Raw genomic sequence first — 18,107 nt, forward strand, 5'->3', positions numbered from 1 at the left:
CGGTTCACGAGCGTTTTCTACAAATGACAGGAAGCTAAATCAAGAAGTACAAGTGATACATTTCCCAGCATTCCCGTCCACCATCAAAACTTTCCTGAGGCAATGCTTGTTTTAAATAATTGAGTGCAAAACGCTTGAATAAATATTTGATGCATAAAAAAAGGCTTTGGTTCACAGTCTGTCCACCTTAACATAATAGTGAACAATGTATTCTGTGTAACCTGAAGGATCCGTATGATATTCCTTTTGATTTGACCCCAGGGCTGAATAAGATTTGCGATACAGATGTGTAGCTAACCAAAATCTCTAAGGAATGTTTCCACCACCTTGTACTATGAAACTTTCTATGCTGTGATGAACTAAGGTCATGGAATCAAGTATCAGGCTACCCAGAGTACTGTAATATGGCTTTGTATTCTATTAGAATACAAATGTTCCTCAACAAAATAGGAGCAACAAAGAAGAAGTACACATGCATATTCTTTCAAAAAGGCTCTTTAATTGGTCTAAGTGATTAATTACAGGGTGAGGGAGCCAGGTAATATAGATACTAGAATAGCTTTCAATTACCTCATTTAAATTTGATCATTAAACAGTTAGAGGAGATGGGAAATAGGGACAATGAGGGAATATAAAAGAGTGGAAAAGAGGGAGTGATGAAAATCGTAATATAGGCAAACTGTAGAGTTAATACAGTAATAACAAATGTTTCAATAAATCAGCGACAGCTTTACAAAAAGAAAAACTCAGAATGTGCCAGAGGTGTATTTAGAAAAAGAGTGACTATAAATTCCTATCATATGTAGAATACATGAATATGACACTAACAGCCTCAATTAACACATTTCTCTATATTGATATAGTATTTAGGATATAGAATTGATTTAATGTCAGGCCCTGTGCGATGTTGTGCTGTACTGTAGCCTCACAGTGAGACACAGCGAGGAACGAGAGTCCATAGTTTAAGACACCTAGTGCTGGTCAATCCTGTCCTGTCGCTTTCACCAGTTTGCAGATTGTGTTCACATGGACTGCTTTCACATAGTCAATCCCTTGTCTGCCTCATCACTACATGAAGACGTGAAGATTTTAGCTCCAAAACATTATGAATATTTAATTAAGTTACCTGAAAATAACAGATGTCTCAAAATGATTATTACTTCAGTTTAGAAAACTGCTGCTGCTTTGTGTTTCTGGAATACAAGCATTTTAATACTGAATGTTTCATGTTGGAATAAAACTCTCCACGTCTGCTTTGCATCTCTCTTAAAATATCTTGCTACAATGGCTGCTTGTTTTTGGTGGTTGTGTTTAAAGATAGTCCATCTATTCGACACCCAAGACTAAATCCCAACCATCCACAATAAAATATACACAACACACACAGCATGAAAACTCTGGTTATAGTTTAACCATGCGCCAACACCATAGACTGCTGTAAATTTTGGTGCACATTGAAGCACAGAAAACACATAAGCGTTGTTCATAAGAAAGCAGCAAGTGGGTTTAACCTGCCAACGTCAGATTTCGGTAGCTTTCTTGAGGATATATTGGTAACAGTGCAGTCTTCTTTCTGTACTGATTATCGCGTCAGTTCAACATATCCGTAAAATCTGGCGAGCCAAAACTTTGTTCTTTACCACATAAAGTTACTTCAAGTCACACACTTTACCCTTTTACGTTAATCTAACCAATAAACTCTCTCCACAGTGGTAATGTTTTAATGTCCTGTCAACTGTATAACCACAATTTTCACCTTTTGAGGTCCTAGAGGTGTCCAATCAAACTTCAGATTCCAAGCTGGACACCCGTCGCCAGGGCCTAAGTACACAGGGGCTCCCCACAGGCTGCCCCCCTGCTCCCTGACCTACCTGAGCCTCTGATCCAGTCTGGGACCCCTGATAGACCCCGTAGGCTCCATACACACTGTCCTGGTACAACAGAGCCCGCTGCCCCCCACACCCCCCACCACCACAAGCCAACAGCTGGCAAACTGGGCTGGATCCTGGGTGATTGCTAGCAGTCTGGCTGTGGTGCTGCAAGTCCAGAGGACCATGGTAGAGGGGGAGTCCAGGGTATGAGTTCAGGTAATGTGCATACTGTCTGCTGAGCAAGCTGGTGGCTCTCCGTACCACGCCCCGCCCTATCCCAGTCCCATGTTGCACTGCTTCTCCATATGTTGGTAGGTGGGTTGAGTGCGAGTAGCGCAGCCGCTGGCCCTTACGCCCATTGGGCTTCCTTTGGTCCTCCCTTATATGGAGGTAGGCCTGGTTCCTCGGGAGGCACAGGTTGTTTCGAAGATGTGCAGGATTGTATGCCTTAGCAGGTGTAGTTTGAGTAAGAATACATGGGAAGAGGTCTGGAAGGGTTGAAGGTGATTGACTGGACAGGGAAGACTGGGATTCATCAAGCTGGTGGATCTGCTCGCTACCCCATGTTGCTTTGAGAAAAGAGGGGCGTCTGTGCCTGCGTCTGCCTCTCAGCACAAGGTCCTCCGGTGGCCAAGAGCCGTAGTTCTCTACACGCGGAGGCATCGTCTCCCCTGTGTAAATATTGTCAACGCTCGGGGACGACATGTGGTTGTCTTGGAGGTGGTTGACTTTAAGCTCACTCAGACACACAGGACTTTTGTCACTCTTTTCCTGCTCCCCGTGTATTCTCCTCTCCACATCCCCATCGTCAAACTGAAAACTCTTGGACCTCCTTTTCCGTCGGGAAAACCCCAGTTGAACATGCTGGTTTTGGGGTGAGGAGGCTGGGTGAGAGGTGTAGATGTCAGGTAGCTGGAGATCGGTGCAGGGAATGAAGGACGAGTGTGAGTGGGTGTCTACATAGAGTCTCCCGGTGGTTTGGTAGTGGTGTGGATGTTGATGAGGGAGTGGCTCTCCAACGGCCAAGTGGGGACTGCTGAGGCTGGAAACAGGAAGTGGTCTGTCATACAGACATGAAGTAGAGCGTGTTGGTAGTGTGTAGCGCAGTGGTGTGGGCCTGCTCATACCCCTCTGCTGTTTCAGAGAGGTTACAGCAGTCAGAGGTGGGGTTAGAGACTGCTGAGGAAGAGAGCAATGATTCTCTGTAATATAAGCAAACCCTGCTGGTACAGCTTCTGTGGCAACTTGTGGAACACGAACAGGCAAGCTGCCACCATGTCGAGTCAGCTGTTCAATGGTCTTGGTGGCGTTGTCCAGGGAGCTCTCTACATTAGCGGTGGAGACCAAATCCTTTGCAGTTCGAAGCATCTTAAGCATATTTGCTTGCGCGTAATTGGAGGTCAAATCAGGTTTGGCCAAACCAGACGAACGCCCAGTATCCTCCACTCCATTGAAGCAACTGTAAATACCCTGAAAGATAAACGAGAGGGACAAAAAAAACAAATAAAGAATGAAGACAAGACGTGAGAAAAATTCTTTGCCCCCAAAGATCTTTTTAAGGACTACTTTGGCATTACCTTGAAATACTGTTTAGTTTCTTTTATATGTTTGTATTTCATCTGATCTAATGAGAAAGGCTGAGCTGCATTACAATACAATGTTGTGTGTTATAATAGACCACTGCTGGTTATAACTACAGTGAGAGTTGGTGAATCCTTATTTATAGCTGCTGTCTGTGTTTCTAATATTAGGAAGAAACAGTGAACATAGTGGTGGTTCAGGCAGGGTTCAAGAAGTCAATCTCTGCAACAGTCTTGGCCACACTACTGAAGCTGCTTTAGGCTACTCTCAGCTGTGGTGTGTCTGCAAGCAACTTTGCAACCCACCTCCATCTCAGCTTCTCCTCTTAATGATGTCAGTGATTCTGGCTGTAGCTGTGCATTGGATGTTAACCTGACATATGTTGGTTGCACATATCTGAGGGAAGCACAACAGGTTCAAATAATACTAGTCCTATTCTAGCTGGATATGTCTTTCACAGATTGAACCAACGGCACATATCCAGCCACAGCTTCATCTGTCACAGCAGGAAGAGAAGCTACCGTTCTGCTTACATCCAGATGTCTACTGTCTGTACTGCAATACTTCTCTCAATTACCACAGACAAGAATGACTCAAAAGACAAGAAAACAGAATTTAGGAATAAATCAAGAAATCACTGGTTAGCCACAAACTGTTTAACTTTGAATCGCCCTAGTGGGAACAATTTGACAGATGAGATTTCCCCCATCTTAAAGTGATGACCCACCTCTTATATACTAAACATCCCATTGGCATAAAAATAGATTTCATTAATATCTTATCTTGTCACCAAGGCAAGTGTTAGTCACCAGTAAATTATGCATTCTCCCCGAACCCAAGGAAAAACTGTTTAAGCTGAGAGGATTGGACCAATAGTGGCACATGGGGACACATGCCTAAAGTCCCTTACAGAACAAACTGTCTCTAACTCTAACAAACAAAGAGCCAAATCCCATGACTGTTCTCTGCTTACAGTTAGCTGAGACATCCTGAAAGAGCCAAATTTAATTTGGTCCTTGGGGCCGCCCCATATGGATTAATGATCAGATAGTCATTTAGCCGTTAATCTGATAAAACCCAGATCCAGGCACAATGGTATGATTACACAGTAGAGGAGGCTGGAGTCCATAGACATTTTCCTGGCTGTAACTGAGGCCAGAGCATTTTGCCTCAATAACCACATTCCAAAACAACTGCATCAACAAACTGGGTAGTGATTTAGGCTAATTGAACATTAGGCAATCAAAGTTAAATGCTGAGTAAACATCAGAATTAGAGCTGCTTTTCATCCTTTTTTGTCTCTCCCCTCCCCTCTCATTCTTAATAAGAATACTGTACCATTTTAGCTAACATTATAACAAGGCCTTTCAATAACGCAATGTAATTGCATGCAAATACACAGCCATTTGCATTAATTTATCATCACATAAAAGCCACTTCGTGTAAAACAACATGTTAAATGAAGAAAAAACCAACCAACCACTTAGAGCCAAAATAATATACCAGCCAGTCTTTCAATCTCTCCAGCAAGCTGTTATACAACTAATCAAATTACAGGGGCCAATCAGTCACTTAACTAAATGATCAATGCAAAAATCAGCGAGGCAATTTCTCAATCCCCCTTCTGTAAATCATGCAATCAGTTATCAAACCAACCGAGGATGCATAAACAACCCAGCTCTCTCACAAAAACAACTTAATCAACTGACAAGAGGCAACCTGATAGCTGAGAGGTTAGAGCACATAACAGCCATCCATCCATTTTCTTCATCGCTTATCCAGCCAGGGTCAGAGTGAGGCTGGAGCCAATCCCAGCTGACACTGGCTAAGAGGCGGGATATACTCCGGATAGGTCACCTGTCCATCTCAGGGCTAACACAGAGATAGACAGGTGTTCGAGCTAACATCAACACATACGGCCAATTAACCTGAGGCAGGAAGCCTAAGCACCCAGAAAAAAGCCAGGTGGGCACAGGGAAATCATTCAAAGTCCACAAATAAAGGCCCCAGCCAACCAGCAGGTCAGAAACCAGCGTTAACCTCTGTACCAAAGAGCCATATCAACTGTTAAAAAAGAAGATTTAATCCAATATATGTAATATATTCATTATATATATTAAAATCAATATGTATGTCTAAATCTTTTTTGCATTTTCTGTGTCCTCACTGGACCACAGTGCAACCCTGGAACATACCAGATGTGCACAAATGCCATCAGCAGTGATCCCATCCCAATTCCCGCTTGATTTTTGCTGCCTGCTTTCTTTCTATCCTGCCTGTTTTTGTTGCTCCTATTTCCACGAAGGCAATAAATAAAACAACAAAAATCAGTGAACAAACTTGCAAATCTCACCCTGCTGATGGCCAACAGGAAGTCGAGTTTGTGAGACTTGTGAAGGGAGTGTCTTAGTTTCCAGTAAAGCAGGTGTTCCCAGGCAAAGACCAGCAAGCTGAGGCCCATAGCCACCAGTAGCATGTAGAATACACCTGCCATGTTGTCGATGTCCAACTTGCTGCTCATTACTTCGTTCTTCTCATTCTGGCAGATGCCTGACAACCAAACTGTCTCTAAGCGCTCGGTGTCTCCTAAAAGGGATGAAGGTTTATGGGAGTTAGTCAGAGACATGGCAGCTTTATAGTAACCTGAAGATAACCATTTCCATAATGAACATGTCATATGTTTTAGAGGTTTTTTACACTGTAGTTGGACAGAGCTAACTTCAGGCAACTCTGAGTTCCATAGTGTGAATGCTTGTTGTAAACAAAGCAAACAATTATTCTGGATAGATGAAGTTTTTAAGGTGATTTAAGTTTTTGGAGTAGAGCAAAGTTTTTGTTTTGTTTTGTTTTGCTTTAGAAAACAAAATATTCAAATGTCATAGGTTTCAATTTCTCATAATAAACCTATGATAATTATTATTCAGTTTGCATGACTCATTCTGTATTGCGGCCTAGGAATCGTAACAATTGGGGGCTCGTCCAATATTCCCACCTTTAATTTTGGGAAAATGTGAGTAAATATAGTCTAGTTGTTGGTTTAGTGGACTGTATGATTTGCACTTGTCTTTCCACTTTCCCTGGCCACATTAATGGCCCAGTCACAGGGCAAAGGGTTATTAAATGTTGATGATTTCCTTCTATTAAATTAACCCTACATATTGGGGAGAAATGTGCTCAGATTGGAGTGTGTTTAATTTGGTTTATTGTTCTTTTTGCACACACATCATATGCCACACACTTGCCAGCTCATCCATGCACTGCTTCACACCACTGATATGAATTTACACTCATCATGATTATTATTAAGTTTAATTAACCTGTGGTAATCCTTATTCATTTGGTGGTGCAACTTCATTCTTTGTTGCCTATGAGCTGACCATATATAGTGGAGATCTGTGTGGCTGGAACACAGGTATGTCTAACTGAAGTGAATATTTCCATCTGTGGAGATACTGTATAGCTTTAATGTGAATATGTGAATTATAAAGGGAGATATTAAGTGCATATTATACTGTATATTTAGGTAATTATTAATGTTTTTTAAAATTCAACAAAGTTTTGGACCAAAACTCAAAGATATGTATGCATAAGGTGTACACAAAAGCTTTATACATATGCATATTTTGTCTTCTTTGTTTTTCTGGTCATGTTAATGCATTCCCCTGTTCCAATACAGCACCCTTTATATCAGAGAACGTAAGGTCCCTGAACATATCTCCATTAAATATCATTACCACAAAAGCCACCCCTCTAGGCCTCTGAACAGGTGGCCACCTCTTGAGCTGAGCTCTCCCCAGCGGCCCATTTTATCACCCAGTTACCGTATGTTGACCATAAACACACTGTTAGTTACATCATCACGGAAAACTCGGAGTGAGTGTGAGTGTGTGCGTATGCGGGGAGGGTGCTCTTAAGCTCTCAGAGGAGGGAGGATATTAACTCCACACCGGCGGCAGCCACCATGGTGAATGTGTTTGTGTGTATGTGTAGGTAGGACGTGTATATATATGTGTGTGTGAGTGTGTCACAGAGATAATCATATCCCTAACATTTCCTGCTGTTCTGCAGGATATTAACTCTTCCCTGTAAACCCACTTCCCTGCTGATACAGCACACACTGAACTGGACTGACTCCAGATACATGGTGCACATACAGTGTGCCACAGAGACAGAAATAAACACAGACGTTTACAGTTGAGGAAAATCTAAAAGTGTGTGCAGGTACGAGATGTACTTTTGAAAATGAAAGATTTGGATCTGTGCCTACCATCTCCAAGGAACTGCAACAGTGCTAGATCAATAGGTCGTTTCCAGCGTGAGTCTTTCTCCAGAGCGATGCCATACCCCGTGGTGGCAAACACTTTCCCACTGCCGATGGTCACCAGTTTGCAGCCCTCATCCTTCCCGGCCATGTAGTTTAAAACAGCAGCATCATAAATGAAGGCGTCCAGCTTCCTGCATGCAAATGGAGTATCTTAAGTGTAGTGGCTGTTTGATGTTTTTATATATACATATATATATTACTTAAAATGTTCTCTGTATGATTTTATTTCCACCCTGATGAAGCTTCAAATCCAAATGCATCAGTCAGTCAATAAAGTTATTCTATATATTACAAGTTCTGCTGGATTTTTCAGACTGTAAGCTGTCCTCATGAACCACAGACGTAGGTGAAGTTGTTCCAGAATCCCCTGCACCGTGTGTTTCACTGCCTAACTTTACCCTCCTTCTGATTTCTCTTTTCCGTTTTGCATATTTGTCATATTTGCATGTGTTAGATCATGAACACATTTTAATATTAGACAAAGATTACAGAGTAAACACAAAATGTATTTTTTTTAAATAATGACTTCTTTTATCAAGCAAGTAAAGTTATCCAAACCTACCTGGTCCTGTGTGGAAAAGCAGTTACATCCTAAACGTAAGTAACTAACAACCTGGCTGTGACAAGAATTGCAATCAAGTGTTTGTGAAAACTGGCAACTGATGGCAGCAGATGGCCGCCCCACCCTGAGCCTGGTTCTGCTGGAGTTTATATCCTGGTAAAAGGAGTTTTTCCTTCCCACTATCGCCAAGTGCTTTCTCCTCGGTGGTCTTTGGCTGTATTATTGCAGGATCTTTATCTTATAAATAAAGCGCCTTGAGACAACAGATTAATTTTGTGCTATTTGAATTGAATTGAATAGATGAAGGCATCTTGAAGCAGCAAAGCAGCCCCAGACCATCGCACTACCACAGCCATGTCTGACTGCTGGTACCATGTCAGGACTCAGAGCTTCCAAAATGTTTGTCTTGTCAGGCCACTAAATATTTTCCCCAAACTCTTAGGGATGATCAAGATTTGGCAAATGTGAGAAGAGCTTTGAGTTCTTTTTGGTCAACAGTGGTTTTCGCCTTGGAACTCTCCCATGAATATCATTTTTTCCCAGTCTCTGAAGGCCCAGTGAGGCCTGCAGTTCCTTAGATGTTGTTCTGGGCTCTTGGAATAACTTTGCTAAACCAGCCACTGCTCCAAGTTTTGTCTATTTGTGGGTAATCACTCTCATCGCAGTTTAGTGGAGTATCAAAGCCTTAGAAACTGCTTTGTAAAGCTTTCCAGAGTAATAGACATCAGCGTGACTTCAGTGTCTTTAGAGGGTGGCATAATTATATGATGCTTTTTCGACAGGTGTAACCGTAATCATGCCTAAGAATGGTTTGTGACATTTAACTCAAATTAAAACAAAAAAAAGGTTAATCGCAGTTAATTCATGTTCCAACAAGAGTTGGGTGTATTTTTTCACAAAGCACCAGCATCAGCTTCGATAGAATTTCTCCCTTAGTGAATTTTTTTTGTACTTACTGAGTTGTGTACTCTGTGTGTAGTTTGGGGTATTTTAGCCTATCAAATAGGAATGTGGTATTTTACTTACTACAGCCCACATTCTGCCTTCTAGTCCGACATTACTGTTAGTTAATTTAAAAAGCAATCAACTAGTTTGAATCTTGTTTGATAGTAGAAATTCATCAAAAAGAAGCTTTACTCAGCTTTTTTTAAAAGTATAATGCCAAATTTAAATGCACCAGTTGAGAGCCTCTCTCTTACAACACTCTGAAGAGTCTCGAACAGAAACCCAGGCTGTCGGATACAAGGATATCGTTGGACCCCAAAGCTACAGCTAGAGGCTCTGTGAGGCTGAATTAAGATAAAAAAAACTTTGGGCAAAGAGGTAACGTCAACGGGTTCACAATGACAGGCAAGTATTCACGGGCTAATATCTGTTCCCTGCAGACAGTGACTGTCTGCAACAAAATTGAGTTGGTTGGATAAAGTTTAAAGTTAGGACATTGCATTAGATTAAAAAGTCAAAGGATCAACACAATAGTTACGATTTATGCTCTTGGGCTCATGGATACCTGCACTAAATTTAATGGAATCTATCTCACTACATTAACCTCCTATCTATCTTGTACTTGATCGTGACACCAAAGTATCTGATACAATTACTTCATCATCTCGCCACCGTGAATGCTTTTGCAGAATTTCAGAGCAGTCCATAAGTCGGTGGTCTTTTACGTCTGGAACTGACTGACAACACACTCCATCAGGTGCATTACTAATTAAAGGTAAACAAGAAAGAAAGAAAGAAAGAAAGAAAGAAAGAAAGAAAGAAAGAAAGAAAGAAAGAAAGAAAGAAAGAAAGAAAATGTTGGATCAGATGTCTGAAAATCTATTTTTATTTCAGAGGGAAACCAAGAAAATCAGTAAAAAAAAATATAAAGAGCGCACAACTGGTTTATAAAAAATGTCCCAAATCACCTGTATGGTTCTTCAAAAATGATCTGGTCCTTTGTGAAGTTGGCATTCTCGACAGCTCTTTTCTATACAAATTAAGCTCTACTAGAAATTACTTTAAACCTAAAAATACACCCATCAGATTGGCCTATTTTAGAAATAGATACATAGAGCATCAAACCTCAAGTGTACTATACAAATTCTAATAATTATTACTATGTCTTTACTTGGATGAGGACCAATTAAATATAATTTTCTATCAAAATGTGTAATATATTTAAAATGTAATTAAAACTTTACCCATTTTTGAGGCTTTCTAGGGCTTCCTCCACCCCTTTCTGGTTGTATTTCACCATGTATGTATGCATGTCGGGGTAGTTGCTGCGGATGTTTCTCTCTGTGCTTCCATTTGGGACGGTCCCGAAGCGGAAAGGAGGATAATGCTCATGTGGTCTCTGGAACTGCAGGGAGACGGAGGAAGAGAGAAAAGGGAAAGGGGAGAAGATGCATGAGATAAGTGAGACATAGTGAAATAAGAGACTTTCAGTGAGGAGAAAAACATAAAGAGAGAAGGAGTAAGCAGTGACAAGAGACTGACGGTAGTCAGGGAAGAATATGGAAGTGGGAGAGAACAAAAAAAATGCTGATGAGGAGAAGAGCAAAAGGGGAAAAATATATTTTAAAATGTAGACAGGGAAAACTGAGGAGAGTAAAGAAAAATGAAGATATGAAAAAGGAGTATGGGCTCAAATTGTGGTCATAAATATTTTGTACTTGTAAATCAGTTTTGTATGTGTAAAAAGAATTTGTGTGTGTAAAAAAGATTTGTATGTGGACTTAGCCAAAAAAAATACGTGTGAAACTCTGCAAGTTGCAAGTACGAATTTTGACCCTATTTTTCTTCCTTTCATCTGATTGGTCAATGTCATGTCAATCACATATTTAACTATCCAATCAGAGAACAGATGGGTTTGGCTATTGGAGGGGTGCTTTATGGAGCTTCAGGTCCTTGAAGGGAATAAATGCCCTAAAGGAGTGTCAGAGAACAAAAAACAAAGGAAAGACCAAAGGATGTAGAAAAGAGGAGGCAAAAGACGAAAGAGCAGAAGAAACAGGTGAAATAAAATGAAGATGAAGGATGTGCAGAGGAAAGAATAAAAAGGAAGGAAAGGGGAAAGAAAAAACAAGAAGAATTCAGGAAAAGGAGAAAAGGAAACATAAAGGGAAATTAGGAAGAATCTTAGGCAAGAAATTGTGAATCAATAAATGGAGAGGAAATTAAAAATAAACTAAAGAGCAGACATAAGTGTGAAGTAACATGGTAGAAAGGAGTCAAAAGGATGAGGGACTACTTAGAATAATTTATTTCAATTTCATGAGCTGGACCACACCCCAAACACTTGAATTTCTACAAATGCCTGCTGGCACCACGTACTCTCTGCTGCCATTTTCCCTGGCTCAACGTCTCTCAAAGGTATGATGGCGATTTGCTAGGCCCAGAAGCCACCACCGATCCTTGGTAAAGCCTTTTCCAAACTACAGCCTCTGCCCAAGCTCCCTGCTTCATCTTCAATTAACGCCTGTCATTCATATTTCAGGTTGAGGTTCTTGCTAATGAAATCCATCTTAAAGTCATTCCATCTTTTTCCAAAACTGATCTTATCGGCGACTAAACGTAACGCTGTATAAATGGAATGGAAGCCACTCACTCACCTCAGTGTTATTAAAATCTGATATCAACATGCATGAGTTCGAATCATTTCACTGCACAGAGATGATCCTAGCGTGGTTCAATCTGTGGCTGATCGAAGTTCGCGTTTGATTAGATGATGCAGAGAGCAGAATGAAGCCGAAATATGTCTGTTAACGCTCAATTAGACTGTAAACAGCAAAGAGCTATTCATCTTGGTTACAGCGTTGACCTTTTGCGCTGAGCACGAATGAATGGGCCAATCAAAATGTGAGCGTACGAGTAGATGTGTCTATGTGTGTTCATATAATCACGCTTTAGCTGCATTGCAATGGCTTTCGATGAGAGGCTTTTTGTTATAATGAGCTATTTGGGGAAAAAAAAGTCCACATCACAGCCAGAAGATTAGAAATTACAGGATAGGTTCACATTGTGCAAGTCTATCTTAATTTGACACCCATACATACAACTGAAGAATTATTGGTTGCTGTAATTGCTGCTCCCGTCCATGCTGGCCATCAAGAGATTCCCTCTAAAAGCAATTTCATTGTAATTGATGGGGCGGCGATGTCCTGAGCTCCTCTTGTGTACAAAATTGCAGAGTGTGTTTAAGTTAATAAAATAATAATATGTAGCATCAACAGCCTTTTAGTGACTAATTGCAGCTTTGGAAAACAGTTTCTGTGGAAGCAAAGGGCAGAATTTCACACAACAATTCCTGAACTTGAAAGCTTACTGCAATTTTATACAGATCAAGGACTACAGAGTTTGTTCCCATTAGTTTGAAATTACTTTAATAGAAAAAAGGGCAGTTATGCATGTCTCATATTGTATGTGGGCATTAAAATACACTTGTTTTAGTACATAATGACTGTACAAAAAGTCCTCTTACTGAGGAAACTCTTTAGGTTAAATTTTAGGAAATAAATTTCTATCATTAGGATTAAGCCAGTAATCTCGTTCAGCAGTGCGTCCTATAACCTTTTTTTTTTTTTTTTAAAAGTACAAATGCCTCATGGTAAACTTAAAACCTCATGATTGCGATTATAATCACATCACAATTATAATCATCCTTTTACCTTATGTATCATCTGTTCTTATTTACAGCATCAGAAGATTCCCATTTCATCTGAGCTGGAGACATTTTTCCAAACCTGAATATGAAACACCTACACTACAGTGATGTGTATAATAAATCCACAGCTCACAAATAATCCCCTCCAAAAAGTATTTCATCCTGTTTGAGAAATTTCAGAACTTCACGGGTGGTAAGGTGGTGCGGTGATTAGCATTGTTGCCTCACAGCATGCAAGTTCTGGGTCCTCCTTAAATATTCTGTGTGTAGTTTGTGCTCCCTGTGCCTGTGGATTTTCTCTGGGGATGCCAGTATCCTCCCAAGGTCCAAATACATGCTTGTTAGGTTAACTGGTGATCTGAAACTGACTGTAGTTGTAGATGTGTGATAGATAAAGCACTGCATGAATGGCTTTAGTGACTTGTTGTGTAAAGCGCTTGAACAGTAAGACCACAAACCTGCTATGTAAGTGTTGCTACACTTTATTATTATTAGCCAGCTGTTTAAGAAAATTGAAAACTTTATTTTTCAATAAAAAAAATTTCTTGTCATCTTTTTCATCACTGTGAAGTCACCACAGTACTGCAAACTAACCTGTTTATCATGCACTAAATAACACACCATTTAAAATTATTACAGCTTAGTTTGTTTTGCAGGATGTTTCACAATATGAAAATACATACTTTATCCAAATGCATCATATACAATTCAAATATGTGATGATAATTATGGCATTACACATAAGCTTTAAATCTGCAATTTAGTGCTAGCTAGATTCTGGAGTACTGCAAAAGACACCTGCGCTTCTTCCGGCCCACTTAAGCTCCAGAGTTAAACCAAAAGTAATGAGTCCATTTTTAAAATGTAAGAAGTAGAAAGTACACATATTTGTTTAAAATTTTAGGGAATAACAGTAAAAAGTTATCTGAAAAATAAATACTCAAATAAAGTGCAGATACCTGAAATTCTATTTAATTTTATTTAATATTTGCACTTTATTACTTCCCACCTGTGGCTATTAGCAGAGATGGACAGTAACTGTAATCTGATTACTTGTTTCAAGTAACAAGTAAGGGATTATGATTGCAAAACAGTAATTAGTAATTAGTAATCAGTAAAGAAATGGCATTACTTTCTTGGAGAAGTAATCAGTAATTAGTAACTAATTACTATTTTCAAGTAACTTGACCAACACTGGCTCTTAGTAACTTAAACCCTATTTAGTCCAATTGGCTCATGATAGAGAATAAATAATAAAGAATGATCATATAGTTATGCATGCTAAACTAAATATTGAGATATATTTGGGTTTAAATAAAGCTCTTCTTTTAGATAGATTCATATTTTGTCCATAGTTAGTGCCACAGAGCAGATTTCTTTCTATTAATTTTCTTTGGAAATTCTAGGAAATTATGATGTTATTTTCAGAACAAGACATATTTCAAAGACTCCTAATTGTGTGTCCTTTAAACCTGCAACATGTAAACCTAGCGAGGGTACGATCTAAACCTAACCAATCTTTTGTTGTGCTGAATTAAAGGAAGGTGCGGCTCTATGCTGTGCAGGCTAATTAATATCAGTTCTGGAGCATAATGCATTTGCATAAAGTTAATATAGTCAGTTAATACAGCCATAGATCACTGAAGTGGCTCTGCTGATCCCTGCCTGGGAGATGTTTATGCTATGTATGAAGACAGGCTTTCTTGTAAAGCTCCTCTGAGGACCTGCTTCCAGGTTGAGTGTATGTGTGTGTGTCTTAGTATGTGCATGCACATTTAAGTAAAGTATGTGGGTGTTCTTTTCTTCTGTTGACCCTTTTTTGTTGCTGTTTAGTTTTTTTTTTTAAATCATTTGACATTTTCCGATCTTGTTTTAACAGTGTGAGCGAGACAAGCGATGGAGACGGCACAGAGAGAATATTGATGGACAGACCAAAACACTGACAGGACAAGTTGAGACTCAGACACCATCTGTATTGACAGAAGGGAGTAATTGATTAGTCATTCATGCCACTGGGCTCCCCAGTGATAGGAAAAGGACAGAGACATTCACATCAGAGTCTTTTTACTTGACTTCATCTTAAAGGCTTTCTGTGAGTCTTTTGTCTCTCCTCCATTCACGGCTTATTAGTCAATGCGGAGTGACAGCGAGCAGATGATGTGGTATAAGCTGGATTTGAACAAAAAGACATGATTTTCTCCATATCTCACAGCTCCACGAAAGCTCTCTGTGTTTGAGAGCAACTGTTCCACCTCATTGTTCCTCCAAGTGAAACTTTGTTCAGTGTCTTACCTTTTTGTCAGAGAGCCCAGACACGGTGTCGATATATTGCTCCTGGATCATGAAAGCAGCCAGGTTGGCGGTGTAAGAAGCCAGGAAGATGACGGCAAAGAAGGCCCACACCAGGACCATGATCTTACTCGTGGTGCCTTTAGGGTTTTCAATCGGGACAGAGTTGTTGAAGACGATGCCCCACAGCAGCCACACTGACTTCCCAATAGTGAATGTTGGACCACCGGGCGCTGATGAAATAGAAACAGGAGATAGTATCATCTAACCATGCAAGTTTTATCTTTTAGAGTAAACTAGTAGGACCTTGAGCTCATCTTCCTTTATTGGATTAGTGGAAATAAACAGCGAAGTGGGAAAACTGTGGAACTGTCCCTGGATCAGTTGCTGCAAATAAATGCCACTATCTTCAGTTAACTGTCTGGATTGCACTGTGATAGACATTTCATATTTGTTTGCACTTTGAAAAATGATATTTGCCAATTATGTGATGTGATGTAAAAGTAAAGGCTTTGCTTTGGCTTAAATACCCACGTTTCAAGGGTCAGAGAAGAAATTATCTGACGTCAGAGTTTTCTTGACCAGTACCTCTACCCAGATCTCCTCTTACTGCAGACTTTGTCCTTCCATGTTCTTTCCTTCTTTGCTCTTGACAAACTAAACTAACACTCCCTGCAGTTGCTTCCAGGCTTTTTTCAGTTACAAAACCCACTGCGGCTGTCATTTCCTCAGCAGAACAGTCTTGTTTTCACTGGGGATTGGGGCTTTCTTCAGCCAAAATATAATATAAAAAAGAAATCTCTAAGCAAAGCTAAATTATCTGCATGGTAAAATACCACCAGAGTTAAGGGGAAATTAAGTTTTGTTTGTTTTCTTTTTACGTGGATGAATGGATTCTTTAAGTGCAGTATTTGATGACAGTGTTCAGCCCTTTTCTTTATCTGGGTTCTTTCTTCACACAAAATATGTCTACTGTTCACTGTGTAAGTATTCATCAGCCATCTCATGCCCTTCTACAAACTTCAAGATGACAGAACAATTTCACAGCATCAGCCGGTTTCCATCGCTCTCTGCCACCATTGCTCATGTGCAGCAACGGAGGGTGCCACCGCCATCAATCACACTTCGATTAGTGAAGCGACGAATGCTAATTAAAACAGGAAAATGACCTTTCGGACCTGGAGACGAGGCACGCTCTGTCAGCGCTGAATTCTGGGATTGATTAGCCCTCCCAAACCCAACCCAAAATTTTGGGTTGCAGGACATGCTAGCGGGAAGGGGCGGGATTTAGAGGCCTGTAGGCAGGCTTACTTTGAAATGCTTGGTGGATTCAAATTGAATAGCTCTGAGCTATTCTGTGGATAGTTTTAAAAGAAGAAAATACTAATTGACTCCATTTGACACATTACACTCTGAAAACAACAGACTTTGCCTCTGCTTTAACGATGATCTAGTAATTATGAGTCCTGTATTATCCATCATAAATTCTTCCAATAAGAAGATGTAAGACTCACCTTTGGCGCTCACCAGACTGCGATTGTAGCCAGCTGGGCTGAAGTATTCAAACACAAACACCGTCACAGCCACCACAGTCAGGCACATCACAAACATCATGACCCAGACTGCTGGGCTATAAGGCTCTGGAAGAGGGGGAGGAGAAGTGAAGGAACAAACATGGGTTGGCGTGAGTCTCTTTTGTGGTTCTGTTTCAAAACCTCAGCCTGAGATAGGCGGGATCAACGTGTGTGATAACAGGATACCAGGAGGGAGAATGAAGCTGAATTTTGTTGTTTGGTAAAGAGATTTAGGTGTGTGTGTGTCATGCATTAGGGGATTTAGTTGTAGGCTACAGTCATTGGTGGGATAAAAGCTTAATGAAAAGTTTCCTAAAGCGTCTACGGAGACAGAACTCGTTTAAGTAGGCCACCCTGCAAGAAAGTGGTTTGAAAGACGGCAACATCGCACTCCAAAGATAACAAATGATACAACCAGCTTGAACAGAGGAAATTGTAAATGTGAATGTGCTTCTCACCAAGAAAAGCAGACGGAGATACTGTTCCGTTGCTGCGCGCAACCATGACGCTGATGCCCGTCTCGACAAATGGCACAGAGAAGTCGATGATTTCAGAACGCTCCTCGTTGATAGTGAGAGAGCCAATGGCCATGTCAGCCCGCCTGTACAGCACCTGAGAGAAGAGACATAAGCAGAAAGCAAACAAAACCAACACAGAAGCACAACAGTGAGCCAGCTGTAGTGGTCAACAATTTCCCCCTCTTTATCCTACATGTGCTCTGCTTAAAATAGAAATATTTACACATTTTACAAGCAATCCTTTTAAAACAGGGAAGCCACAAGCAGCAAGCAATAAATGAAAAACATTTCTTTCATCATTTCAGAATCCACAAGGAGAAAATGCTGCATCTCAAGAGCTCTCACATCCAAGCCAGTTTTTCTGTAAAGCATTTTTTACACACATACACACACACACACGCGCAATTATACAGTTCCAAAGCACAACGCCTTCAGGCACAAAAACACAAGCAAAAGTCTCTCCTGAGGAACACCTGTTCAGGTGCTTCACTTTCAGATGCAGCTGTGTTGGACGTGGCTTGGTGTGTGCGGGGAAAATGATGTATTAGCACCGTATGCATATGCATGACATCACACCACTGACCTAAAAAAAAGCCCATCCAAAAAACCAAAACTCTTGACTATTCTTGACTCTCAACTATCATTACTTGAAACTGTATTTGTGCAAAAGTAGGAAATCACTGCCTACAAATGCTCAAGTACTGTTCTCAGGTACTTTTACCCTGACATTTTTC

The 18,107-nt window shown here is 40.4% G+C and overlaps 1 protein-coding gene across 2 annotated transcripts in view; it reads right to left on the reverse strand.

Moving 5' to 3' along the window:
* Positions 1-497: 497 nt before the first annotated feature.
* Positions 498-18,107, reverse strand: part of LOC113028189 (glutamate receptor ionotropic, NMDA 2C-like) — a 60,652-nt gene continuing 43,042 nt past the window's right edge. For both annotated transcript variants that reach the window (XM_026178255.1, XM_026178254.1), the window contains 7 exons: positions 17,314-17,467; positions 16,796-16,921; positions 15,285-15,514; positions 10,528-10,688; positions 7,720-7,907; positions 5,806-6,038; positions 498-3,341 (listed from right to left, as the gene is read on the reverse strand). In XM_026178255.1, coding sequence (XP_026034040.1) covers positions 1,782-3,341; positions 5,806-6,038; positions 7,720-7,907; positions 10,528-10,688; positions 15,285-15,514; positions 16,796-16,921; positions 17,314-17,467 — 2,652 coding nt within the window. In that variant the 3' untranslated portion in view covers positions 498-1,781. The remainder of the gene's footprint in view (positions 3,342-5,805; positions 6,039-7,719; positions 7,908-10,527; positions 10,689-15,284; positions 15,515-16,795; positions 16,922-17,313; positions 17,468-18,107) is intronic.

This window comes from Astatotilapia calliptera, chromosome 8, assembly GCF_900246225.1.
Source record: "Astatotilapia calliptera chromosome 8, fAstCal1.2, whole genome shotgun sequence".
Classification (NCBI taxonomy): Eukaryota; Metazoa; Chordata; class Actinopteri; order Cichliformes; family Cichlidae; genus Astatotilapia; species Astatotilapia calliptera.